The 27,311-nt window shown below is 41.8% G+C and overlaps 1 protein-coding gene across 3 annotated transcripts in view; it reads left to right on the top strand.

The window, feature by feature from the left end:
- Positions 1-3,459: 3,459 nt before the first annotated feature.
- The window catches only part of ogdhl (oxoglutarate dehydrogenase L), a 134,471-nt gene continuing 110,619 nt past the window's right edge, over positions 3,460-27,311 (top strand). The window contains exons 1-2 of one of the 3 annotated variants that reach the window (XM_048563542.2): positions 3,460-3,527; positions 11,880-12,112. In XM_048563542.2, the coding sequence (XP_048419499.1) occupies positions 3,494-3,527; positions 11,880-12,112 (267 nt within the window). In that variant the 5' untranslated portion in view covers positions 3,460-3,493. Of the gene's footprint in view, positions 3,528-3,655; positions 3,814-3,944; positions 4,029-11,879; positions 12,113-27,311 lie in introns of those variants that run through there. The other 2 variants (XM_048563543.2, XM_048563544.2) reach the window with 2 other exon arrangements.

Raw genomic sequence — 27,311 nt, 5'->3', positions numbered from 1 at the left:
GTATTGAAAACTTCCATAATTTTAAACACATTAATTGGATAACACAACTATTGTAGAGATTCGTGAGTTCATAATACTGTAGAACAGCTAGCTTTTTGCCCTAAAGGATTAGCTACCAATCTCGAGTGCAGTTTGTACGTGATATTATTGCCTTATGCCAGTGGTAGTGAGACATATACAGGAATTTGCAGTCTCACAGTTGAATCAGAATTTGATTTTTTTCATGTATGAATGTAAACTTACAGATCCAGTCATAAGCAGAATTGTAATTGTTTGATTTAATTCATAGTTCACGTCAGCGGTCAATGATTGTAGAAGGAAATATCAGAATCACTCTGACAACATGACTACTGAAAGCTCTTGTAGACAAGCATAGACAGAAGAATTGGTGCCGTCTCTTTAGCCCATCCACAAGCCACCAGTGGTTGGCATGCAGACCTCTCGCTGAAATATCTCATGTTACCAGCATCAGGCATAGTTGCAAAACATCAGATATGTAGGTTGTCACTGTGGGGAATTGAAATCAATCCAGTGCCTCTGTGCACTGGCACATTGAAGTTGAGAACACATCACATTCTGTGCTGAAGAATAAGGAGTGGGCATTCAGCTTCTGAGTTTTGGGAGTATTGTGACTTGGTCTAAATGCCCTTGAGCTGCAAGGAATATACGGTGTATACAGCAGATACCATTATCAAGTGAGGAATTTCATGGCTGATGGATCACTGAATAGACGATGGATCAAAGTAAGGGATGTACTTTTTTGAGCTGGCTGCAATTACAGTGGGAGTGAATTACAGAGAAATTAGAGAGGCAGGAGTAAATTGTGGGGTTGGTGGAGGCGAGAGTGTGCTTCCAGCAAGGAGTGGGTCAGTGAAGTCCCAGGCACACTGCTGGAGTTAAAGCAAGTTGAGGTAATATTAAAACAATGTGGGTCAGAGGCAGCGAACAGGATAGACCTTGTTAAGATCCTGGAAACCAATATCCATTTCAAGACCACCGACTCCCACAGCTACCTAGAATACACCTCCTTCCTGCAAAAATGCCATCCCCTATTCCCAATTCTTTTGCCTCCACCGCATCTGCTCCCAGCATGAGGCATTCCACTTCCGAACAACTCAGACGTCCTTGTTTTTCAAGGACTGCAACTTAACCCCCTCAGTGGTCAAGAACACCCTTGACCGTGTCTTCCGCAATTCCTGCAACTCATCCCTCATACCCCCTCCCTGCAACAACACCCAAAGCTGAATTCCCTCATCCTCATGTACCACCCCACCAACCTGCAGATCCAGTGCATCATCCTCTGACGCTTCTGCCATCTGACCCCACCACATTTTCCATCCCCACCCTTATCTGCTTTCTGGAGGGATGACTCTCTCCGTGACTCCCTTGTCCTTTCCACACTCCCCTTCAGCCCCACCACACCTGGCAATTTTCCTTGCAACCATAAGAAGTGCTACACCTGCCCTTACACCTCCCCCCTCATCCCCATGCCAGGCCCCAAGAAGACTTTCCACATCAAGCAGAGGTTCACCTGCATATCTGCTAATGTGGTATACTGTATCCACTGTTCCCGTTGTGGCCTCCTCTACATCGGGGAAACTGAGCGGAGGCTTGGGGACCGCTTTGCAGAATACCTACGCTTGGTTTGCACTAAACGACTGCACCTCCCAGTCGCGAACCATTTCAACTCCCCCTCCCAATCCTCAAACGACATGTCCACCCTGGGCCTCCTGCAGTGCCAAAACAATACTACCCAAAGTTTGCAGGAACAGCACCTCATACTCCACTTAGGGATCCTGCAGCCCAATGGTATCAATGTGGACTTCACAAGTTTCAAAATCTCTCCTCCCCCTACCGCATCCCATAACCCGTCCAGCTCGTCCCCACCTCCTTAACGTGTTCTTCCTCCTACCTCAAGCCCCACCCCCATCTCCTACCTACTAACCTCATCCCGCTCCCTTGACCTGTCCATCCTCTCTGGACTGACCTATCCCCTACCTAAGGCGGCACAGTGGCTCAGTGGTTACCACTGCAGCCTCACAGCGCCAGGGACCCAGGTTCAATTCCAGCCACAGGTTACTGTCTGTGTGGAGTTTGCACATTCTCCCTGTGTCTGCGTGGGTTTTCTCCCAGAGTCCAAAGATGTGCAGGCTAGGTGGATCGGTCATACTAAATTGCCCATAGTGTTCAGTGGTGTGTGGGTTATATGGGGATGGCTCTGGGAGGGATGCTTCAAGGGGCGGTGTGGGCTTGTTAGGCCAAAGGTCCCGTTTCCACACTGTAGGAAATTTAATCTAACCTAACTCCTCACCTTCACTCACATTTATTGGTTCCATCCCTGCCTCTTTGACCTGTCTGCTCTGCACCTATCTTCTCCTCTATTCATCTTCTATTTGGCTCCCCATCTCTCCCTATATATTTCAGAATCCCCTTCTGCTCCCTCATTCCTGAAGAAGGGTTTAGGTACGAAACGTCAACCTTTCCGATTCCTATTGTGAGAGATTAAACATGTTGTTTCTGCAGGTAAGGATGAATGGTGGGGTCTTGCAAAAGCAGACCATTATAGTCACAAGATTTTATAGCAGAAAGTCACAAGATTTTGTAGCAGAAGTTTATCATTAACCAGAGATTAGGTTCTGCAAAGATGGCAGTTAGCACAACCAGAAACATTCTTTCTGCTGACAAGGACATGGTAGAGATAAGGGTGGTGTAGCAGAGGCTTATTTCTGCAAACCTGACGATTCGCACATACAGCATGTCTAGTGTTCTTTAGGATAGCCAAATAAGGATTGCAGTAAAAAAAAGGGAATGGGGCCTTTGGCCGGCAGAAAAGGGAACAATAAACAAGGGCTGTCCGACAGGACGGGAATGATAGGATAAGACCAATGGGAGCAGGGAGGCGTGATTCTGCAACTTGTAAATTGTATAAGAATGTTTAACATTCTTTGTAGGGTGTGCCTGTCTAGCAGACACCCTTTCTTGCAAGATCGTACAGAATAAAATTGTCTTGTTTCCAAGGCTTTGTCTCAGGCTGAATTTGTGAGCAGAGACTGTTTCTCACACTATGATGCTGCTTGACCTGCTGGATTTATCCAGCTCTACACCTTGTTATCTCAGATTCTTCACCATCTGCAGTTCCGACTATCTCTCAAACTTCGGTGCGTTGGTACCTGTATGGATTGATAGAGCTTGAGTTTTGTGGGCGTGGCTTAGTGTTAGTGGGCGGGGCTTAAGGGTATCGGAATGGCCTGCGAGGCTGGAGCAAGCTCCTGGGATCAAGTTGCTTGCACGGATGGGCGGGTCTTGGCGTGAAGGGCGTACACGCTGTTAGTGGGCGGGACATGTGTCGAGCCCAGGGTTTGTGAGGGCGGGGCTTACGCAGATAGGCGGTTCTTGCACTGATGGCGGGGCACAATTAAGCTGGCGGGGTTCTGCTGGTGCAGGGGCGGGGCTGGGCAGGTGGGGCTTGTGCACTTGCACAGGATCTGATTGGATGATTCGCTCCTTAATTTCTGAAGAAGCGTCAGGTAGATGGGAGGCGCTCCGTGCGCGGGTGGGATTTGGTGGGAGGGTTGGGCGTACCTGGGTGCGTAGGCAGGAATGGGTGTGGCAGGGTGGGGCGTTTCCAGGTAACGTGCGCTGTGACGTCCACAGCTTCTGTCTCGTGCGACAAGGTCGAACCAGCTCCCCTCTCCCCGTGACCGTTCGTTGGGTGGGCGGTGCTAGTTTGGCTGCACTGTCCACCGTCGAGTAGACCTCACCGGCGTCGGGGGAGTATATTTGAGGAGAATCGTAACAACAGGAAAAAAAAAGGCAGGGGCGTTTTCGCCGCCGTTTCGTTATTCTGTTTATCTCCTCCTATCGTTTCTGTCACTTGGAACCTCTGACAAGGGGGAGAAACGGCAAAAACATAACCTTCCCAACCCCCCCCCCCCCCCCCCCCCGCCGCCTTTCTCCCTGGGCTCGAAGGTGCGGTCGGAACCGGCGTCAGTGAGCCGCCGCCGTCGAATTTCAGCACCTCTCGGGCGGTCAGTACACCCTCAGCATCGGCCTGTGTCAGTGATGGGACTTGGGGGGAGGGGGGTATGGCGGTGTTGGGTGCTGACTTGGGGCCTGGGTTTACCACAGCTCTGTATCCGCCTCGGTTACCGTTTCAGAGTCTTGATTTTATTTGTTTTGCTTCCCACCCGCTTCCAGTCGAGTCTCGTTTTGTAATTCCTCATTCCTGAGTTGGTTTAACCCGATTGGTTTCTGCAACCGAAGCCCATCCCTAGTTGCATTTATTTTTGGAAATCCAGCAGTCATGTTGCAGGGCTGGGCTCATTCATTGTAATCTTCCCTAATGAGCGCCAGATTGCTCCCTGATTTGCTGTGAATGTTTTCAGCATGTTCTATGATTTGTTCTCTGGATAAGACAGTGTTGTTTTCTACTAAAATACACACACTGAAAAGAAACACAGAATCGCTGGAAAAGGCTTTTTACCCTTCAGCATTTCTTCTGGGCACCCCACTCCCTCCCAAGACCTATCCTTGAACCGTCCCAGTTTGTCATCTGAAAGGTCTTCAAAGGCTGGGTCCTGCCAGGGCTGTTTTTGATTGGGTTTGGAGGCAATTGATAGGGTAGGTTGGGTGGCTAGATGATTGCCTTCTGAAGTCACCTTCTTAAGATGATAGACAGGCAAGTGCTGAAAATCAACACCCACTGAATGTAAACAAACAATGGTCAGTTGAACCTGGAAGAAGCTCAATTGATCTCAGCATTGCTGTGCCCACACCATAATTTGAATGGATTGCAAACACTGATCTGCCCGATCATGCCAATATGTGAAGAAAGTTTAAAAAAGAATGGGGTGGGGTCTGTTTTTGAGTGTCCTTTGCTTTTCAAAGCACCTCTCCTGAGACTGTTGCATCTAATTTCCTACCTGTACTTCAAAACCCACCCACCTCACATCCCTGCATGCCTCCCTACCAAAGAGGGGGAAAACTTGCTGTCTGACCTACCCGGCCGGGTTTCTAGCCAATCTCCTTTGTCGATCTTTCTGCAGTACTGGCAGCACCCGCTACGAAGCTTTGGTGCTGTCAGGAATGTTGGTATACTGGCCAATCAAAAAGTACCGCTCACCAATGTGGCCCATCTGCCTGCACTGTGTTTTGGCTGCAGGGGAAAAATGTCTGTTTGGCGGTTGGTGTCTTCTAGGGGTGAGAGAGGATGGCAGTCTTTAAGTTTCTACCCCACATGTACACTGATGGCACCTAGCTGTTACTTCCACCCTAGTATTGTCTTCGATTTGCTAAATTGCTTTCTAGCACATGGTGAATATTTTTAATCGGATGTTATTACACACCTCTGGAACATGTAAGACTTAAACTCAAGCCTCCTTGCTCAGAAATGTGGACATTATGACTAAGCCACAAGACCCCTCCATCTGGCATCCAGTATTGGATGAATAAAGAATTACTCTAAGTTATGAAAGATTGGCAAGATCAAAGTCAGTACCTTTGTTCCTGAATCAAATTTCATTTCCTAGCTACTGATTCCATCCTTCACTTGAACGAGACTGTTAGCAGCCTTGGTGTCATATTGACTCACTTTGAACCACTTTTGTGCCATCACTAAGATGCCTGTTTCTGCCTGTGTAATGTCATGCAACTTCATACTGTATGAGCTCATCCACTGCTGAAATGCTGATTCACTTAGCAATTTACTGTAGACTTGACCAGTCCAATACATTCCTGGTGTATTCCACATTCAATCCTGTATAATCTTGAAGTTACTAAGACACTGCTGCCTGTGCCCTATCTTGCATTCAGTCTCACCCACCCACTAGCCCTGTGTTCTCTGACCTGTGTTGGCCTCCTGCTAAGCAGTGCTTCAGTTTAAAAATCCTTAGCCTTGTTCATGTCTATCAGTGGTCTCACCTCTTCCTATCAATGCCATTTTGTCCTGTTATACAACCTTTCCATTCTGATTGTTTGAACATTCTGATTTTAATAGCTGTGCAATTGGTGTGCCTCAGTTGCAAAGACCCTAAATTGTTATTGTTGTTTCAACTATTTATTTCATAACACCATTATCTCATTTGCTGCTTGACTCGTTTATGAACTGTTATTACAAAATTAACTTCCATACACGCTGATATTTCCAAAATATCCAATAAAGTAATTTGTATTTAATAATGTAACAATGATATTTAGTAAGATATCAGTTTGTTATAAAGTGCTGCCTTTAAATTACTCCACCATAACAATACAAATTTGTATCAACTAGTAAAGAAGCACAAAATAGACCCCCTATACATTTATTTTTGTCTCCCAGTTTTAATGATGTGTCTCAGTTGCGCTCTGTTGGTCTGAAAATTGGGAAATAGCATTTTTCTGATATTAAGCCAGTGATTGCTGAACATAGGCCGATGACTGACCTTCAAAATGACAAGCAACCTGTCTTATTTTTAAGCTTCATATAATACATCTGACTGATGCATGCTATATTCTGCGTAAGACAAAATTTTATTTCCCCAGAGAGTAAACACATAAGCGGTCTAAATTTTTAGAATATGTGATTATGAACTACATAATCCAGAAATATGGCAATACTTGTGGACAATGGGGTTGTTTTCTGTTTATCTGGAAATTGGAATCATGATTTTGTTCCTTCAGATTATACATTGAATTTTGTGTTGTCTTTGCTTATCTTTCAAATAAAATATTTATACAGTACATTTTATGATCCTAGGGCATACCAAGGAGCTTTACAGTCAATTAAATACTTTTGAAGTGTACTCTTTTAATATAGTAAATACAGCAAATAGATTATGCACATCAAGCTCCCACAAAAAACAGTGGGATGGCGACCAGTTAATTTGTTTTTGTCATGTCAGCTGTAATAAGTATTGGCCAGAGTGCCAATGATTATTCCTTTGCTGTTCTTCAAAGAAGTGTCGTGGGATGTTTTACATCCACCTGAGCAGCAACTAGAGCTCCTGTTTAACATCTCATCACAAAAACAGCACTTCCAACAATGCAGCTGTCCTTCAATCCTGCATTAGTTTGAGAACATGTATTCTTGTGGTTAGTCCTGATGTAGGAACAGATATAGGTAATTCAACCCTTCAAACTTGCTCCACCGTTCAATAAAATCATAGCTGATCTGTTTTTATTCTGAATTCACATCCATCTGAAAAAGCCCTTGATTTCCTTGTCAGGAATCCATCAGTCTCTACCTGAGAATTATTCAATGAACAGTTTTCATCTCCTTCTGAGACAGAGAATTCCAAAGTGTCACAATCTTGAAAAAGACAAAAGAATTCTCATCTTTCTTATAAGGGCAACTGCTGATTTTAAAACTGTGTTCCCAAGTTCTGGTCTCACCCACAAGAGTAATCATTTTTTTTCTCCGTCTACCTTGTCAAGACCTTTAAGGATCTTATAAGCTTCAGTCAGGTCATCCTTTGTTCTTCTGAACTTCAGTGAAAAGAGACTCATTCTTTCCTTGTAAGACAACCTGATCATTCCACGTATCAGTCTTAACAACAAAATTCCAACACCTCCAATGCATTTACATCCTTCCTTAAATAAAGGGACCAAAATTAGAAACAACTGTTTAAGATGTCGACTCACAAATGTCCTGTATAACTGAAGCATTTCATCCTTGTATGCACTAGAACAGTTTAGAATTCAGCAGTTGTCAAACGTTTAAATAATACTCTGTTTTATTCTTTTGGTGGCATGGTGTCTCAGTGGTTAGTACTGCTGCCTCACAGTACCTGGGAACTGTGTTTGATTCCACCTTCAGGTGACTATCTGTGGAGTTTGCACATTCTCCCTATGTCTGCATGGATTTTGTTCTACAGTCCAAAAATGTGCAAGTTAAATGGATTGGCCATGGTAAATTGTCTTTCGGTGAATTAGTAATGGGAATAACCAGGTTACGGGGATAGGGTAGGATGATGGGTCTGGATGGGATATTTTGGAGGATCAGTATGGACTGATTGGATGATTGGCCTGCTTCCACAGTATAGGGATTCTCTGATTCTGTCAAAGTGAATAGTTTCATATGTTTCAACCTTATACGCCACCTGCCAGATATTTGCTGATTTACTTAACCTATCAATTTGCAATCTTGTTATGCCATTCTCACAACATACTTTCCCATGTATCTTTGTGCCATGTGGAATTATAGCTACCATACCTTCATTATTCATACAAATTATAAAACTCTAGCCTAGCGCACACACCCATAGGACTCTTTTTGTCTCCACCCTGAAGATCTGAAAAAGATCTACTTATGCATTCTCTCTGTTTTCTGTGAGCCAGTCAATCTTCTACCCATGATTGTTTGTTATTTTCAGTTCCTCCTTTGCGCAATAACCTTTTGTGTGGAACCTTGTCAAATGTCTTCTGGAAATCCAATTATATTTCATCTGCAGGCTCACTTTTATCCACAGTACATGCCACTCCTTCAAATAATTCCAATTAATTGGTTAAACATGATATCCCTTTCACAAAACAATGCTGACTCTTCTTCATTACCTTGAGTTTTTCCCAGTGACCCGCTATAATTTCCTTAATAGTTGATTCTGATACTTTCCCGCTAACAGGCATACAGTTTAATTAGAGCAAAGTTCTACAGTTGCTGGAGACCTGAGATTAAAATAACGTGGAGAGAGAAACAGAATTATTCTTCTGAGTTTAACATGAGTGAGAACTGAAAGGTGCTGGAAAAGTGAAAATTTTTCTCTGACTGAACAGTGCAGATCCCTAAGTGCTCAGATGTTTTTCAATGCTCTTGATCCTCACGCAGTTTGCTGACCAGGCTATTGGCCAAGACCTGGCTATATTTTCCAACCTTACATTGAACTTTAATACTGTTGCAAAAGTAGGGAGCAGGAACAAATGAAGAAACATGCACAGAGCCAAAGGCAGAGAGGGTGGGGCTAATGGTAGCAGGGGAGAGAGATAGCTGAGAGCAAACATGCATTTGGTCACTAGGGTGATGGAGAGGGTGATGGGGTCATTAAAGTTGAGGGCAGAGTTCATGGTCTGAAGATGTTGTAATTAATGTTGAGTCCTGAAGGTTATAGAGTGCCTAAGCAAAATATAAGGCTCTGTTTTTCTCCAGCTAGAACACTGCAGTAGACATAAGGCATAAATGTTTGCATGAGTACAAGATGATTTATTGAAATGGCAGATGACTGGAAGGTCTGGATCATTCTTGTGGACAGAGCTGAGATGTTCCACAAAGTAGTCACCAGGCCCCCAGTCTCCTTCATCTGCCTGAGCATGTTCTCATTTTGAACAGGTGGTTCTTTAACTTGTCCCACTTGCTCCAAGTAAAAGGTGTGACCATCAGTCTATTCATGAATCCTAGTTATGCCCACCTGTTTGTGGGCTACTTGTAGCATTTTTTCCAGTCCGACTTTGAACCCATCTCTTAACTCTCATTCTAGTAGTGGAAAAGTTAATCAATTTTGCTTTCAGTTTCTATCACTCAGTTTCACCTGGTTCATCCATTGAGGTTAGAGGTTGGGAAGCCATGGTGAGGTTGTACAGGACACTGGTGAGGCTTCTCCTGGAATATTTTGCCCAGTTCTGGTCACCCGGTTATTGGAAGGATATTGCTAAGTTGGAGAGGGTTCAAAATGTTACCAGGATGTTGCGGTGTTTGGAAGGCTTGAGTTTTAAAGAAAGGATGGATAGGCTGGCACTTTTTCAATTGGGCCATCGGAGGTTGAGAGGTAACCTGACAGAAATTTATAAAATAATACTAGGTATAGATAGAGCTAATGGTAGTTGTCTTTTCCTTAGGATGGGGAATTTCAACACACATCATTTTTAAGGTGAGAGGAGAGAGATTTTAAAAAAGATATGAGGTAAATTTTTTTACATAGCGGGCAGTTGGCATGTGGAATGAACTTCCTGAGGAAGTGACGGATATAGGTAAATTATGTTTAAAGACATTTGGATAGTTAAATGAATAGGAAAGGTTTGGACGGATTAAGGCCAGGACTAGGCAGGTGGGACTAGTTTAGTTTGGGATTGTAACAGAGATAATGGGAACTGCAGATGCTGGAGAATCCGAGATAACAAAGTGTGGAGCTGGATGAATACAGTAGGCTAAGTTTAGGATTGTGTTTGGCATGGACTAATTGGACTGAAGAGACTGTTTCCCTGCTATATGACTCTGACTCTGACTTCCTGCCCCTTTCTTGGCATCTCTGTTTCCATTTCTGGGGTTAGACTGCTGACCAACAACTACTGCAAACCCACAAACCTTCACAGGTACCTTGACTATACTTCTTTATTCCTTGCTTTCTGTAAGGACTACATTGATTTGCCCAGTTTCTCTGTCTCTGTTACGTCAGATGATGCCACCTTCCACAAGGATGCTTTTGACATGTCTTTCTTTACCTCAACCATCCCTCGCCTGCCCCAGCATAGTTGACAGGGCCCTCAGCCATGCCTAGTCCATTTTCTGCAGATCTGCCATTACTTCTTCACTCCCAGAATAAGAATAGAGTTCCCTTGTCCTCACTTTCCATCCCACTAGCTTCTGTATTCAAAAATTTACTGCTATTTCTGCAACTTGCAGCAGCATACGACATCCAAATACATCTCCTCTCCCCTCCCTTGTCAGCATTTTGCAGGAACTATTCCTGCCACCATATCCTGCTCCACTCCTGTGTCACCCACTCTGCCCCAAATTATTCTCCTCCACCCCTAATCCCTTGCAATGGCACCTTTCCATGTAACCACAGAAGGTGTAACATTTGTCCTTGTATAGTCTTCGTTCTCACTGTCTAAGGTCCACGACACATTATCAGTGGAGAAGCAGTGATTTTTTAAGTATATTTCCTTCAATCTAGTCTACTGTATTTGCTGCTCACAATATCTACTTTGGTGAGACCAAACACTGAAAGGTTGACTGCTTTGCAGAACACCTGCACTTTGTCTACAAGAATGACCCTGACCTTCTAGTCCCTGGCCATGTCAATAAACCATCTTGCTACCATGCTAGCGTGTCTGTTCAGGGCTTGCTGCAGTGTTCCAGTGAAGCCCAATGCAAGCTACAGGAACAGCACCTCAGTTTCTAGTCAGGTACTTTACAGCCATCAGGTCTTAAATTTGAGTTCAGTAACTTCACACCATTAACTCTGTCCTCTATTTTGATTTCCATCCCCTCTCACCCACCCCAGTGTTTTGTTTGTGTAGGTTTGGCCTCAGCAGAGCTGACTTTTTCTTTGCTATTAAGATGTATCATTAACACCTAGCTTAATTAATATCTCTCCTCTTCTACTTGTAACATCTTCTGTGCCTTTTGCTCTGGGCACCTTTACCATCTGATGCACTTGGACCCCCTCCCTTTTCTTAAGTGTAAAAACTAAAACATCTTCCAGCTGTATTCAGTTCTAAAAGGAGTCACTCCACATAGTTTCCTGATTTTTTTGGCTCCTCCTTTCTTTGAATAGTGGGGTTATATTTGTTCTTCCAGTTAACTGAAACCTTTCCAGAATCTAACATGGACCCCTAACCCAGTGAATCAGAGGAGTTTACCAAACTGATACCACTAATAGGGCTCAGACACGGTTGAGCCACTATCTTAAAATAGTAATTTATTGTAGCTGGAGGAAAAGAAATTAAAGTGGATTGTATCCAATTCTGACTTTGCTTGTGTCAAACCTCATCCCTCATTCAGTCTTTTAACAAAAATGAGCTCTAAGACTAATCTTTCAGTTGGTATTAAGGTCAGTGCCGGAGTCACTTTTAGCATTGCTGCTATCAATATTTGGAGTGAAGCAACCTAAACAATGCTGATGAATCATTGAGAACTATAGTTTGTTATTTTTATAATTATTAAGTTCGCATTTCTCTGTTTTTGTTAGGGCTGTACACAGCACTGAAATCAGCCATGAATCACCTGAGAACATTGACTGCAAAATTTAAACCACAGACTGTCAAGCGATTAACTCGGCACCATGTAGTCATGACGTCGATATTCCAAACTAGGCTTTACAGTGTATCTGGAACTCCAGAACCTTTCCTCAATGGAAATCATTCAAGTTATCTTGAGGAAATGTATTGTGCTTGGCGTGCAAATCCAAAAAGTGTTCATGAGGTAAGAATTATTATTTAGTTTCAAGTAAAAGCTTTTAATTTCTCTGAATGTATGTTTGATTGCATAGTTAGTTTATCCAGAGCAAAGGGCTGCTGCTTGTAAGTGAAATATGAATCCTTCACTAATTTGTGTAGTTATATTTAGATTTTATTGATATTCAGTATAAGTGCAAAGAAACACCTTGTAGTATCCATTGCTGACAACAAAGATGTTGTGTGAACATTTCTAACCTGGAGTGAATGTTGGTTGCTGATTTGAATTTTATCGTGCAGCATGTTGTCACCAGCAATTTTAACAAATAATCTTAAAGATAGAACTTTAGATAATTATGTTGCAATCTGGTTAAATTAATTTAAGAAGTACACATTAGTGTGATGTATAATACCATAAGTAGTGATTTTAGAATGGCATTGTGTAACCTCTAGTAGTTTATGAATCCTAACAATCCTAATACTCCTGTGCCTTCAAATTATGCTCATCCAAAACTCTGTTTTACATATCCTGTTCCATAACAAGTCCTGCTTATTTATCTCTTCTGTGTTGGCTAGTCTATATTGGCTCTGGTTCTCTTAATGCCTCCAATTTGAAATTCACAACTTTGCATATAAATCCCTTCACGCTCATGTTCTGTAAAGCTGTACTTCCTCCAACTCCCTGCTTTTGTTCCATTATTGCCACCTGGACGCCACACTCCAGAACTCTTGCTGTAAGTGTTATGCTTCCATAAGAAGACAAGTGCCTTAAGAATCATCTTAAAACTCTTTGGCTGAGCTTTCAGACACCACCGTCCCTAACCCTCAACTGCCTTTCAATATCTCTCTTTCTCTGTATCACTTTTTGTTTGATCATACTTAAACACCTTGGAATGTTTGTCTCAATTGAAGCAGCAGTATAAATTTTGCAGTGTCAATAATCCAGGTGAGTGATGGATATTGTTTTTGTTAATTGATTTGATTTATACTTACGTGTACCAAAGTACAGTGAAAAGTTTTGTTTGCGAGCAGTACAGGCAGATCACAGTAAGCGAGGATGTACAAATCATAGGTTAAAGGGTAAAAAAAACTTGGACAGACCAAGGCATACAGGTTATACCACACGGGACGTGTGTTAGACGAGAGCAAGAATATTTAAAGTTAGAGAGTACATTCTTCAGTCTAAAAACAGCAGGGAAGAATCTGTTCTTGAACCTGTTGGTGCATGTGTTCAAACTTTTGTATCTTCTGCCTGATGGTAGAGGTTGTAGGAGAAATTACTGGGGTCAGATGGGTCTTTGATGTTAGCTGCCTTTCTGCAGCAATGAGACGTGTGAATGGACTCTCTGGTTCAGAGGTTGACTTCTGTGATGGTCTGAGCTGTACACACAATCTTCTGTAGTTTCTTATGGTCCTGGGTAGAGCAGTTGCCGTACCAGGTTGTTATGCACCTGGACAGTACGCTTTTTATGGTACATCTGTAAAAGTTGGTGAGGGTCCTTACGGATATGCCAAATTTCCTGAGCCACCTGAGGAAGAAAAGGTGTTGTTGTGCCTTCTTGACAATTGCATCTATGTGGAAGTTCAGGACAGGTTGTCAGCTGTTATTACTCCTAGGAACTTGATGCTGTCTATTCTCCCAACTTCCATTCCATTGATGTAGATGCTGGAGCGTATTTTCCTCCTTTCTTCCTGAAGTCAATGATCAGTTCTTTAGTCTTGCTGACATTGAGAGAGAGGTTGTTGTCATTGCACCACGCCACCAAATCCTCTGTCTCCTGACTGTATTCTGAGTCATTGTTGTTTGATATCTGTCCTACTGCGGTGGTTTCAACAGCAAACTTGTAGATGGCATTTGTTTGGAATGTGGCAACACAGCCGTGGGTGTACAGGGAGTACAATAAGAGGCTGAGAACACATCCTTGGGGGGCTTCAGTGTTGAGGGTTACCGTGGGGGAGGCACAGTTGTCTATCCTCAGTGATTGAGGTCTTGGGTCAAGAAGCTGAGGATCCAATTTCAGAGGGTGGTGCCAAGATCCAGGTCTCGGAGTTTTGAGATCAATCTAGAGGGGATGGTGGCATTGAAGGTGGAGCTGTAATCGATGAGCAGGAGTCTGACGTAGCTGTCCTTGTTGTCCATGTGTTCCAGGGATGAGTGCAGGGCTAGGGAAATGGCGTCAGCTGTGGACCTGTCACATTCGTTGGCAAATTGCAGGGGATTGAGGCAGGCTGTTATAACTGAGGCTGGAGAGGTGCACTGCCATACTAGTCCCATTATGCCATAGGCTAATGTATAAAGCAAGAATGCTTTTTCCAGTTACCAAGGTGATCAATTAAATATCTTTATCTGTATCGGATTTTTCAAAAATGGATTTGCTGACCATGATTCTTAATTTGCCAAAACAAAGTTTATTCAATAAAGATTCAATAATTTGTTAATGTACATAATCTGTAATGCCAATGCATAAATGCTTATCTCTTTAAGATGTCGAAAACACGCACGATACACAGTCACACAAGGTAAAAACAAACCTGACTCCTTTGCAGAGATCAGCTTTCCAAAAAGTAATCCTTTGCAACAGTTATTCTTGAAGGCAAAGGATAAAGTGTAGGATAATTTGAAGACTTTTGCTGTGATGTTCCGGCATGTGTGGTTGAGTCACTGATCGTGCACATTGTCTTTGAAGTCTTACATGCACAGCTTGCTTAAGAAATATAAGCTTAAGATGTTCTTTCAGTTGCTGTTTTTAAAAAAACAAACAAGACTCACCCTGAATTGATGCTAAGAATTTTCTTTTGAAGAATAGAATAGAGCAGATGGAACTTGTTCGTAGCAATCTTTCCTCCAACTCCGATGGGCTTTTAGCAGAGTTTCCTACAATTCAGCTTATTCTTCGCAGGAATTTTTCCAACACAACTAGATAAAACAAGAACCTCTCCAAGCCACTGTTCAAAACAACCCTTGCAGGGTCTACAGGAAAACAAGCAGTATTGCTAATCACAAAGTTTCTAGGAAACTTTGTTTAAACAACAACTCCAGTGTGCACAGTTGGGTTTTTCCAACAATCGACTTTTCAATAAACTACTCTCTATGTTCACAAAGCTTGAAATAAATTCTTTTTTCTATGATCCTTCAAGCTTATGTACTCCCAGCAGTATTAAATGTAAAGCATTATTGTAGCAGTATTCCATCACATACATCGGTTTCTCAATTAATAAAGTGATTGATATTTGAAGTGATGTTCCAAGCATCACAGAATACCAAACCCATTGTTCTTTCATCCAAGTTGTTGATTTTTTTTATTCATGGAATGGTGGTCCATTGATAATACCACTAGGCCATCACCTCCCCCAGCCTATGGCTGGGATATAGCTAGCCCAGTTAATTATTTGACCAACATTAATATCTAGGGTGTAAAAAAAAGTATCCAGTCATGGTCATACCATCGAAATTTCGGGGTATATGATTGAGCTTACTGTTGTTTGAAGTTATATTACTTGGCTCTTGGAAGGTACAAAAGTGGCCTAGCCACTCAAGACACTAAACTCACAAGACTTTTTGCCTTTGGCACAGAGGCTGTCTGGTTGATGGTACAACTTTTTATTTTTAATTTACTTTAGCTGCAGTAATTTGCTTTTTGTTTTATTGTTCTACTGCTATCATTTATTTACTTTTGTAATTTGTATTTTTGATTGGAAGAAGCAGTGTGTGTTTTTAACTTTTAAAAAAATGACCACTGTGAATTACTTTATTATATTTGTTGACACAATCCACTTTAACACTTCAAACAATGTTTGAATACAGAACATAGCTTAGTAAGCTGATAAGTGTGCGTGCTGAGAATAAACAGTACACAGATTAGATTCATTCTTTAAACAAAGAGCTCAGTGTTAGAGTAATTTATAATAGATTATAAAATGCATTTTTTTATCATAATACAACTTTGATACTTCTTAAAATATTTGGCACTGAGGCATTCTTTTGGATCTTGTGGGTTCAGGGGAGGGGGTCATGAGATAGTACATGTTACAAATGTATAGTTGAATAGTTTTTTTGGAAAATTAAGAGTTATCTTTTCGTGACTTGGAAAAGTAGCTACAATTTGTACTTCCTTCTGCATCAAACTATCCATAAATTTTGGTTTGTGAAATAACTCAACCACAGCACTTATCCTGTCCCTGCATCACCCTTTAATTTACATATGCATAGTACATGACCGTAAGGGTGTCCAAAAACTTTAAAACCAGAACTGTAGCACTACTGGTAGTATATCCGCCGGTGGGCGGTGGCTTAACGCATCTGTATTTGTTGCTTGGATTCCTTGATTGTGTTCCAAGTTGTAATTATACACACTCAAAAAAAAGAGCCAATCACTGAATTCGACCTTCAGCTGTGGGTGGCATGGCCCTGCCCTCTTTAAGTAGCCCTAACAGGGGTTTGTGGTCCATTACAATTACAAATTTACATCAGTAAAGGGATAGGTGGAACTCTGTCACACCAGAAATGACTGCCAAAATCTTCCTTCGCTGTCTAGGTGTATCTTCGTTCAGCATCAGCTAAAGTTCAAGAAGCATAAGCTATCACGCTTTCCTCTCCACTGGGCAACTGGTGAGCCAGCACTACCCCAATACAGTACAGGGAGGTATCACATGTCAGCACCACCTCTGACTTAGAATCGTAATCTGCTGACACCTTAGACAGTATTGCTGCTTCTTTACTTCCTTAAAGGCTACATTTAGGTTTTGAGAGCATTTCTAAGGCTGGCCCTCTTTCAATAACAAATGCAAGGGTTCCAGGTAACATATGAATTTTCTGTATTAATTCACCAACCCAGAAAAGAGCTAAGCTGTGGTCCACATGTGGGAGCTGCAGCACCTTTGATCACCCTCACTTTCAATGGGTATAATGCAGTCTCATCGACTCTATAGCTCAGATGGGTCACCCAGGGTGCCTGGAACACACATCTTTCGCTCCCTAAGGCAAAGCACTTCCTGGAGAAATGTTTAAGCACTATGTCCAAGTTCTGTAAATGGTCTTTATTGGTCTTCCCGGTTACTAGCACGTTGTTCAGATAAATGGCAAATTGGAGTAGACCTGGTAAAATGTTTTCCATTGTCTACAGGAAAATAGTACAGGCTACTGATACCTCAAAGGCAGTCTCGTATATTGGTACAAACCCTTATGGATATTAATTGTAGCGTACCTCTAGGAATCCTCATATGACCACAGTTGCAGGTACATATGGTTCATCTCCACCTTTGTGAAGGACAGCACCCCCCTCCCCCCCACAAAGCTAATTTTGCATCCTCTATACGAGGGATTGGGTAATTATCCAGCTGCGAAAAGTGGTTTACCATTTATTTGAAATCCCCACAGAGGTGACCCATAGGGCTTCACAATCAGTATGGTTATACCAGTCACCGGTGTTGCCCATTCTGCAAACTGTACCAGTTGGATGATTCCTTGGCTTTCCAACTTCCTAATTTCTGCTTCTTCTTTTTCACGTAAGGCAAACAGCACTGTGTGAGCCTTGCAGAATCATGGAATTGCCCTTTGGGCAAAGGGTAAGGTGGCTTTGGCCCTAGACCTCCCTGAAGATCTTTCAGATATTTGGTTAGAACTTCACGCAGGCAGCCATCTTCTAACTGAAAAAATTTTAGCCAGTCAAGGTGAATCTTTCTCATTCAATTTTACCCCATCAAGCTTGGCCCCAAGCCTTCTATTACAATCAGTGGTACCTGAACCAGCCGGCTTCTAATAACAGAGATAGTAGGAACTGCAGATGTTGGGGAATCTGAGATAACAAGGTGAACATTTTGAAATGAAAATTTTTCTGAAGAAGGGTCTAGGCCCAAAACTTAAGCTTTCCTGTTCCTCTGATGCTGCATGGCCTGCTGTGTTCATCTAGCTCTACACATTGTTATTTCATCTTCTAATAACAGATTGGACCCAAAATTGGTTCCCTTAGTTTATACTTTTTGGAGTCATATGCCAGCAGCAATTACAATGTCTCTTTGGCCCATATCCTCAAGAAAACATTAACCATATGACTGAACCTTAGCTTCGTTTTGGGGTTTTGCAGTGGGCCGATGTAGGGTCCCTCTGTTCAGGATATGTCCTGAGTGAGGCTGTGCAATTGCCTTCACTCATATGGTGCTCCCCAAGCTTAGTTGGCCTGGCTAGAGTGTCCATTAGAGGAGGCTTGGGTTCATAATATTCTTTAGCTAAATCTGTTGACTCTTGAAAGATTTTAATATCTGGTGCTTTCAGGAAAGTCAGAGTCCAAATAACCAAAACAGCTGCAGGCCCACACACTGTTAGGAGAATTACATGTTGTTTTTTGTCAACCCCAGTGTCATTTGCTCAGAAAAATAATACATTCTTTCTGCATACTGGGCCCAGGTTTCGACGGCAGGATTGAAGGAGTCAAGCTTCCCTAAATGGCAGCATGATGCCAGAGTGTTTACCCTAATTCAAAGATGACTGTTATGAAGGAATCTCTTCGGGGTGTTTTTTTTTTCTCATCACCACTGAAGTAACTCCATGAAGGCCATTACCCTGTCACCAAGTCATCCTTTAATTACATGTTCATAGTACATGACACTGACTCAGCTAACAGTGCTGGCTCCGAGAGTGAACAGAACCTCTAACACTCCTGTTTATTTCTGTCAGCCAGGACTCCCTGATTGGACCAGATTACAACCCCCAATCAGGAAACTCATACTCTTTGAGATCCATCTGGCTGACATCATTACAATCATTACAGTTTGCTTTTCAACTTAAGTTTAGAGAAATTATTGCGTACCATTTACTGCACCGAAACAGGTCTTTGTGGCCCAACCAGTCACTGCTTGCATTTTTCCTCCACTTGAAGCCCTACTTATCCTTCCTCATTTAATCCTACCAACCTATTCTTCTATTCCCTTTTTCTCATTTGTTTATCTAGCCTCCTTTGGGGTACAGAGGTGGGGCCTTACCCCTGGACTAAGAGACAGGGTTCACGTCCCACCTGCTGCACAGATGTGCAGTAGTATCTCTGAACAGGTTGAGTAGAAAAATGTTAAATTAAGAAAAAATTAGCCCCCCTGTAAATGCAATGTGGAGTTTCATATTTTCTCATGGTATAAAAGTTTGTCTAAATCCTTTATTTGGTTCCTTGCATTGATTTTGTTTTTTTTCCATTAGTGCAAGCTCTTTCAGTGAAATAAACACTTCCATAATTTGAGATTTCCATTGGATTACTGCTCAGCCCTCGCTTTTCAACAGGAAAGAATCTCATCTTGTTCATTTGTGCCATTTGGTAGTCCTGGTGTCATTTTTGTGAACTTTTGTTGTACCCTTCCCGTACTTATATCCTTTTCTATAATACTTGATATGATAATTCATTGCCTAAGATGGTAAGGATAATCGTGAGCATGGTGACTTAATTGGGAAATAATCCAAACTCAGACTCTTGCTGTCAAGATAAATTTTGCAATTAAGTTCTCTATCCTTAGATGGCAAGATGATTTTCTCAAGTGGTGAGAAGCCTATGGGCATGCATTTACATCTCCTTAATTACACAAATTACCAGAATCAACTTCACTTTCTCGGTTAACTTCTGCCCAGTTGAAATACTGAACGCTTCAGAAATTAGATAGCATAAACCAAGGGTAGACGTGGCAACTTTACTGTTCGGCCGCTAGTGTGGATGGTTACAAAGTTTTGGCTGCTTTTGCTGAAGTCTTCTCAAAGATATTTGTCTTTAATTTCGCTTAGACCTTTACAACTACAGTAGGTGCCTTCAATGGGATTAAGGCAAGATGTGTCCAAGGCCCGTTATTTCACCTAACTGGAGAATGGCAGCGTCTTAAGTTCAGCTCTGTCAGTGGCATCTTAGCAGATAAGGTCAAGTAATGGCTTTTGTATTAAAAGGATATTTCAGCCCAGCATGCCAGGCAAGCTGCTTGTGGCTGAGATATTGAATAACATAGAACATAAGGCAGGATTGTGTGACTGTTGGAAACAGTGAAGCATTAATGTGAAAATGCGTTGCATGGTGGCAGTGCTGCTTCAAAAGCAGAGGTGATACATGTGCCAAGATAACAAAGTGTGGAGCTGGATGAACACAGCAGGCCCAGCAGCATCTCAGGAGCACAAAAGCTGACATTTCGGGCCTGGATCCTTCATCAGAGAGCATCGGTGATACATGTGCCAGCAGTTTATACAGCAAAGACATGGTGATGTGTAAAAGGTGAAAAGGATGGTATATTTAGTGGGATGTGGGTGGACTGTAGTCAGTCAGGGCCTACTGCCATAGTCAGTCCAGGGGCTGGGCCAATTTTAGTCATTGGATGTGGGAGTGGTTTGTTGTAAATTTGGATCACGGCCAGTACTGTAGATTGAGCAAAATCAGTCTGAGCCTTACTGGTCAGTCAGTTGGGGTCACTTTAAATCTCTCTGAGATTGTCCTGGTTGTATTGTATAGCTGAAGGAATGGTTATAGTCAAAGGGAGCAATTGAATTTGGGCTGGAATTCAAAAGGAGACGGGAAGGCTCTGGCGGGTCTTGAAGTGGGTGTGAGAGTGGAGTCAGGCTATGATCTACAGAGTGCAAAATGAAACTTGCAGAGGCCAACCCGGCAGTTCTGCTTGGAATCATACTATTGTATAAGAAACACCACAGAAGACTACAGAAACATCCCCAAGATGAGCAGCAGCTGCCTGCAACAGGAGAATTGGCATGACAAGTCCCAACACGTTGAAGGGGCCAGGACAGAAACAATAGAATATAAACTGAAGACCTTGTTCCAAGCCACAGAAATGTTTCGAAACTTTCTTGCTGCAGCTGAGTTCAGTTTGCGTAATTTTAATTACACTTACGTAACTGTTTTAACAAACTGTCATTTAGTCAGTTACATTGGTGATGCAATTTAACCTTTTGATTGCCCTTGTCTGAGTATGATGCCTTTCTGAAATCTGTCTCAGCTTTTTAAAAAAAATTAATTCAGAAAGTTGAGTCCCTCCACCTCCACCTTGCTTCATTCTGTCCCTTTCTTCCAAAATGTATTGTTTGTATAAGATATCTTAAACTTTGCATAAACCTATCTTGACAAAATTTGAACAATTTCAATTAAACTAATACAGTACAGAACTGTAGTTTGACTGAGAAAAAGACCTATTGTTGAAGCTTTTTGTCGTGCCATCATCAGGACACTTTGCAAGAATACCAAATTAAGGAGAAAAACCCAAATTTATACATTGAGAGGAGAGTGCTGATTGTTGAACAGTTAATAGCGACTGTTAACTGTCAGAAGTGATTTGTAGCTTCTAACATTTTTAGAGCTAACTCAGATGAGTGATAATTCCTTGATAACTTCTGTCTGCTGAGTTTATGCAATGAATTCCACAACCACTTAAAGTTTTCAGTTTGTAAGATTTACATAACCGTCCTACAGGAGAAGAAGCTGCTTGAGAATGTTGCTGTCTGCCAAATAGCCTGTATAATTTTAATAAGATTTCACTATGTACAAAAGTCCCAGATATTTTAAGGGTTTGCCTTTTTATTTCCAGAAAGTACACTTTCCCACTTAAGAAGTAAATAAAATAGTAGGGGAGATAATGGGAACTGCAGATGCTGGAGAATTCCAAGATAATAAAATGTGAGGCTGGATGAACACAGCAGGCCAAGCAGCATCTCAGGAGCACAAAAGCTGACGTTTCGGGCCTAGACCCTTCATCAGAGAGGGGGATGGGGAGAGGGAACTGGAATAAATAGGGAGAGAGGGGGAGGCGGACCGAAGACTCTCCATCTTCGGTCCGCCTTCCCCTCTCTCCCTATTTATTCCCGTTCCCTCTCCCCATCCCCCTCTCTGATGAAGGGTCTAGGCCCGAAACGTCAGCTTTTGTGCTCCTGAGATGCTGCTTGGCCTGCTGTGTTCATCCAGCCTCACATTTTATTATCAATAAAATAGTAGGGTTTGTTTCAGCAGTAACAGAAAAACTTAAATGAGATGCTTGACTAATTTTACAAGTTTATTAACAGAAATTAACAAGCAACATATTTGAAGTGATTAAGTATACAGCTGTGCCAAAACCTATCAAAAGATATATTACCAAATCTAACTAATTTGTTATTATTTGTAACTATGCAAGAATGTCTAAAACAACTGGGAGGATCCAAAAATAGCTAAGAATAGAATATCTAACAATATCTAAAAATAATGTATCAGTTACCATTTAAAGAAGAATTTTACTGGAAAGCCCTGGGGGAGCTTGATTATTCTCCAATGGGAGAATAGTTTTTGAGAAGTTGTTATGGGAGGGCCACTAATAATTTTGACTTTTTAGTGAAAGGGTCCTTTTTTTATATTATTTTGACTCTTCCCGCTTTGCAAATGTGAGCGTCAACCCTCTATATATAGGGTCCACCACCACCACCACTATCATGCATGGCAAGTCACATGTAATGTTGGACTTTGTGTTGTGAGTTTTGCAAGCACAGGCTAATTGGGTACAGGCAGTACCTTGCATTATCTATTTAGTGAGAATTCTTTATGGGATTGTGAGCTTTTATCAGTTCATTTTTTTAGGATGTTTCATACTCCCCCATCTTTCCCTTACTCTTTGAATTTTAAACAGTTTGGAGTATCTCCTCCTTATTCTTTCATTCATAAAGAAGTCCTCTGTCAAACTTTCATAAGTAGAGATGTTTCCTTTTTTTGCCTTTGTTAGTGTTGTCTTATCCAGGTTTCTAATAGTATTCATCTGCGAAGGATCTTTGCCCTTCTTGTCTGGATGTTATTTCTGTATTATCATTTTATTTTTCACACCCTGGTCTGATATTGCTCTGTGTCTATCCAGGCCTCCTTTTCAGTGACTAAACTGTTGTTCGTTATTTTTTGGTGTCTGCGCCGAGCACTAATTTAGTTAACAGCACGTGTGTCATCTCCTTGGCCCCTTTTAGGTAAATCCTTTTCCTGCTAGCAGAGATGGGGATTTTCATGTTTAATTACTTCATGAATCTTTATATGCTTTTATTATCTGTACATGGTATACCTATTTCGTTATTATTTATTTCTCAATCAAACCCATATTTCTAACCAGATATCTTACGGACAGTTAACTTCCAGGCTTGGTTTAAATTTAGGCACAACGTGTGTACACGTTCTTTCTGACTGTAAACAGGGCCCTTTGTGTTACTATATGTAGTACATATGCCAACTTGAAGCCTGACTGGCAATCCTAAATTGGTTGTTAGCGTTGTTATTTGTACATAATGCTTATCCAGTAAATGTTGTCCAATTTGAAGTCATATTTAATGTTGGACACTGTGTTGTAAGATTTGCAAGCGCAGGCTAGTTGTGTACAGGCAGTACCTTGCTCATTGTGAACAGCCAAATTGATGTTGTCTGAAGTCATTCACCAGTCTTTGGGACATATGATCTACATATCTGACATCACTCCAGTGCTAAAATTCATGTACCGTATTACTTATCTGTTTGATAGTTAGAACATCTTTCTTCAGCAACAGTATACAGTACATAATTAACCGTAAAGAGTTTTGGGGCATTTTGATGCAAAAGACTCTAAGTATTGGGCCAAAGGGCCTGTTTCCCCACTGTAGGGATTCATGATTCATGAACTGTTCGTCACATTTTAAAAAATCAGATAGATATGTTGTTGGCAGTGATGGAGCAGAGTTGTCAAAATATTTGTCGAAAAAAGGCTGGTTCCTTGTGCCCACAAGTGTGTCCTGCTTATAATTTAACAATTAAGAGTCAAAATTTTAACTTGCGTCTTCTTGGGGAAACAGTGAACATTTACCAACACAATCAAATCCTGTGGCTTGTGGAAGTAGTTTATTTAAATATTGATGTTAAGTGAATGTTAACACATAATTTCACAAAAATGAGTAGAAGCTCTAATGATTGGTCAAAATGTAAAGAATGACTAACATGTTAATCTGGAAGAAGAAAATAGATTATGAGACAAAGATAAATAGGAGTACAAAAATGAGCAATTTCTGTAGTTGCATAAAAAGGAAAAGAGCAAGTAAAGTGAGCATGGTTTCTCTAGAAAATGGGGCATTAATAGTGGGTAATAGGGAAATGTCAGTTCAAATGAATGATTATTTTTCTTCTTCATAATAAAGAATACAAAAAAAAATTCCAGTTGTAGCTGTAAATCAGGAGGTGGAAGCCAGAGAGAATCTTATCACAATTACAGTCTCAAGCGACGTGCTCCTACGCAAACAGATGGATTTGTGGGTTGACAAGTCTCCAAGTCCAAAAGGACTTCATCCTTGGCCTCAAAAAAGGTTGCTAATGAGGTGGCCAATATGTTGATGTTAATTTTCCAAAATTCCCAACATTCAGGAAAGGTTCCAATAGACTGTAAAATTGGAAATATAACCCCCCTATTCAAGAAGGGAGGGAAGCACAAAACTATGATTGGAGATGTTAATCTGATCAGCTGTACGAAAGCCTGGTTCGGTCACATTTGGAGTATTTTCTGTTCTGGTCACCTCATTACAGGAAAGATGTGGAAGCATTGGCGAAGGTGCAGAAGAGATTTACCAGGATGTTGCCTGGAATGGAGGAAAGGTCTTATGCGGAAAGGTTGAGAGAGCTAGGGCTTTCCTCTTTAGAACAATGAAGGATGACAGGTGACTTGATAGAGGTGTATCAAATGATCAGGGGTATAGATAGTGGACAGCCAGAGACTTTTTCCTTGGGTGGAGGAGCTATTATGAGGGGGGATAGTTTTAAAGTGAGTGGAGGTAGATATAGGGCAGACATCAGAGGTAGGTTCGTTACTCAGAGTGGTAGGGGCATGAAATGCATTGCTGGAGAAGGTAGTGTAGTTGGTTTCATTAGGGACTTTTAAGCGGCTATTAGACAGGCATATGGATGATAATAGAAGGTAGGGCTGGAGGTTTAGGGTAAATGTTCGGCATAACATCGTGGACCGAAGAACAGTACAGCACAGTACAGGCGCTATGTTCAATGTTCTATGATCCAATCAGGGAGCCTTGTTTGACAGATATAAACAGCAGTGACAGAGATTCTGCATACTCTGAGAGCTGGCTCTGAGAAAGCTGCATCAGTGTCAAGGACACTCCATGTGTAACTGAAGGGTGACTCGGTGATAGGATACAGGCCCCTGTGGAGTTATTGCAGTGACGACCAGGGTGGGATTATTTATGTAATCATGCAAAAGCGCTTACTAGCTGGAGCTCAACTGGACTTCAAACTGGCACTACAACTGACATTATCATTGGAAAATGCGGAAAGTGAACCTTTGAATTGTAGGGTATTCTGATGGATGAAGATAACCTCACCAGTCCAAATGAGCTTTGGGAACACCACTTGAGTAAAGATAATTGCATAGCTTCACTCAGGATGTATCCTGAACAGAGAGACTTTCATCAGCCCACAGCAAAACCTCAAAACAAAGCTAAACCTTGTCCAAATAGTAAAGATTTTCTTCAGGATCTGTGCTGACAAGCCATTGTAATTGCTGCTGCAAGGCAGACTCGAGACAGTAGAAGAGTCCCACTAGGCCTAAGTTGAGTAAGGGAACTCATAGGCCAGTATCCAGGAGGGTGCACACCCAGGAAAACCACCTATGTCTTTTTGGAACAGTTAAATTGCTTAGCAAATCAGAACCCATCAAACCTCTCTGATGAAGGGTCTAGGCCCGAAACGTCAGCTTTTGTGCTCCTGAGATGCTGCTTGGCCTGCTGTGTTCATCCAGCCTCACATTTTATTACCATCAAACTAAATGCCTGGTTAAATGGTCACCCAGTTCTAATGGAATAACTGAGAGTCCATTTCAGTGATCGCAGAACCAGCCTTTAACAGAATTTGCTTTGGACTCTGTAGTGTTTAGAATGAGGTAGGCCAGGTGGATCTCATTAAATATGAGTTCACTGATTGGGCTGTTAGCCTGGGCTAATCAGGAAGTCCTGGCTGACTGATATAAACAGGAGTCACAGGGATTCTCCTCACTCTGGGGACTGGCTCTCAGGTAGCTGGTGAGAGTTCATGCATTGTGCATATTGTCACAAAGGGTAACTTAGTGATGGGATAGCAGCCTCCTTGGACTGAGTTGAGACCTCCACTCTTAAGTTTGCACAAGACTTCAGCTAGACTGAGAACCTAAATTAGAGAACCTTTCCGGATTAAGGGTACAATTTTGGTTCCACTCTCTTGAGAAGCATCTAGTTCAATTACCGTTGGTTGTAATGAAAGGCTAGGGCCCAAGCTTGATGGAACAAGATTGTCTGAGAAAGATTCACCTAGACTGGCTCAATATTTTTCAATTAGAAAATGACTGCCTGAGAGAAGTCCTGATTAAGTATCTGGAGGTTTTTTAGGAAGGCCTAGGGACTATCACAGGAACCAAGGCCACTTTGCATGTTGACCTGGAAGCAATTCTGTAAGTCCCGTCAAGTGCCATTTGCCTTGTGGGCAAAAGTAGAGGCAGAAATCAGAAGGCAGGACAGCGAAGGAATCATCAAGCCTGTACAGTTTGAGGAATGGACAGCATGGTTGTACCATTTGTGAAGTGATGGGTTGGTTCACTTTTGCGGAGATTTTAAACAAATGGTAAACCACTTTTCTCGGTTGGATAAATATTCAATCCCTCACATTGAGGATTTATATGCAAAGCTAGGGGCTGACCGTCCCGAAGCTGGACGTGAGCCATGTGTACTTGCAATTGCAATTAGATGAGGATTCCCAGAAGTATTAATATCCATAAGGATTTGTACTAATATACGACACTGCCATTTGGCGTATGTGCAATTATCAGCGGATGATGGAGAATATTTTATAAAGTTTACTCAAGTTGTCGTTTATCTACATGATGTGCTAATAACAGGGAAGATCAATAAAAGCTCTTACAGAGCTTGGACGTAGTCCTTAGATGTTTCTCCCAGGCAGCGTATGCCTTAGAAGGGAAAAATGTGTAGTCCAGGCACCCCAAGTGATCTACTTGGGCTACAGAAACAAAAACATAAATTGCTAGAAAATCACAGCAGATCTGGCAGTAATCTGTGAAGAAAACTCAGAATTATTGTTTCAAGACTAGCGACCCTTCTTCAGTGTTCTGAGGAAGGATCACCGGACCCTTAACGTTAAGTTTAATTTGATTTCACAGATGCCAGATGTGCTGTGCTTTTCCAACAATTTCTGCTTTTGTTACTGATTTACAGCATCCATAGGTCGTTTGCTTTTTATTTG

This window comes from Stegostoma tigrinum, chromosome 37, assembly GCF_030684315.1.
Source record: "Stegostoma tigrinum isolate sSteTig4 chromosome 37, sSteTig4.hap1, whole genome shotgun sequence".
Lineage (NCBI taxonomy): Eukaryota > Metazoa > Chordata > Chondrichthyes > Orectolobiformes > Stegostomatidae > Stegostoma > Stegostoma tigrinum.
Note: the sequence above shows the minus strand (reverse complement) of the source record. Positions and strands in the feature narration are given on the sequence as shown.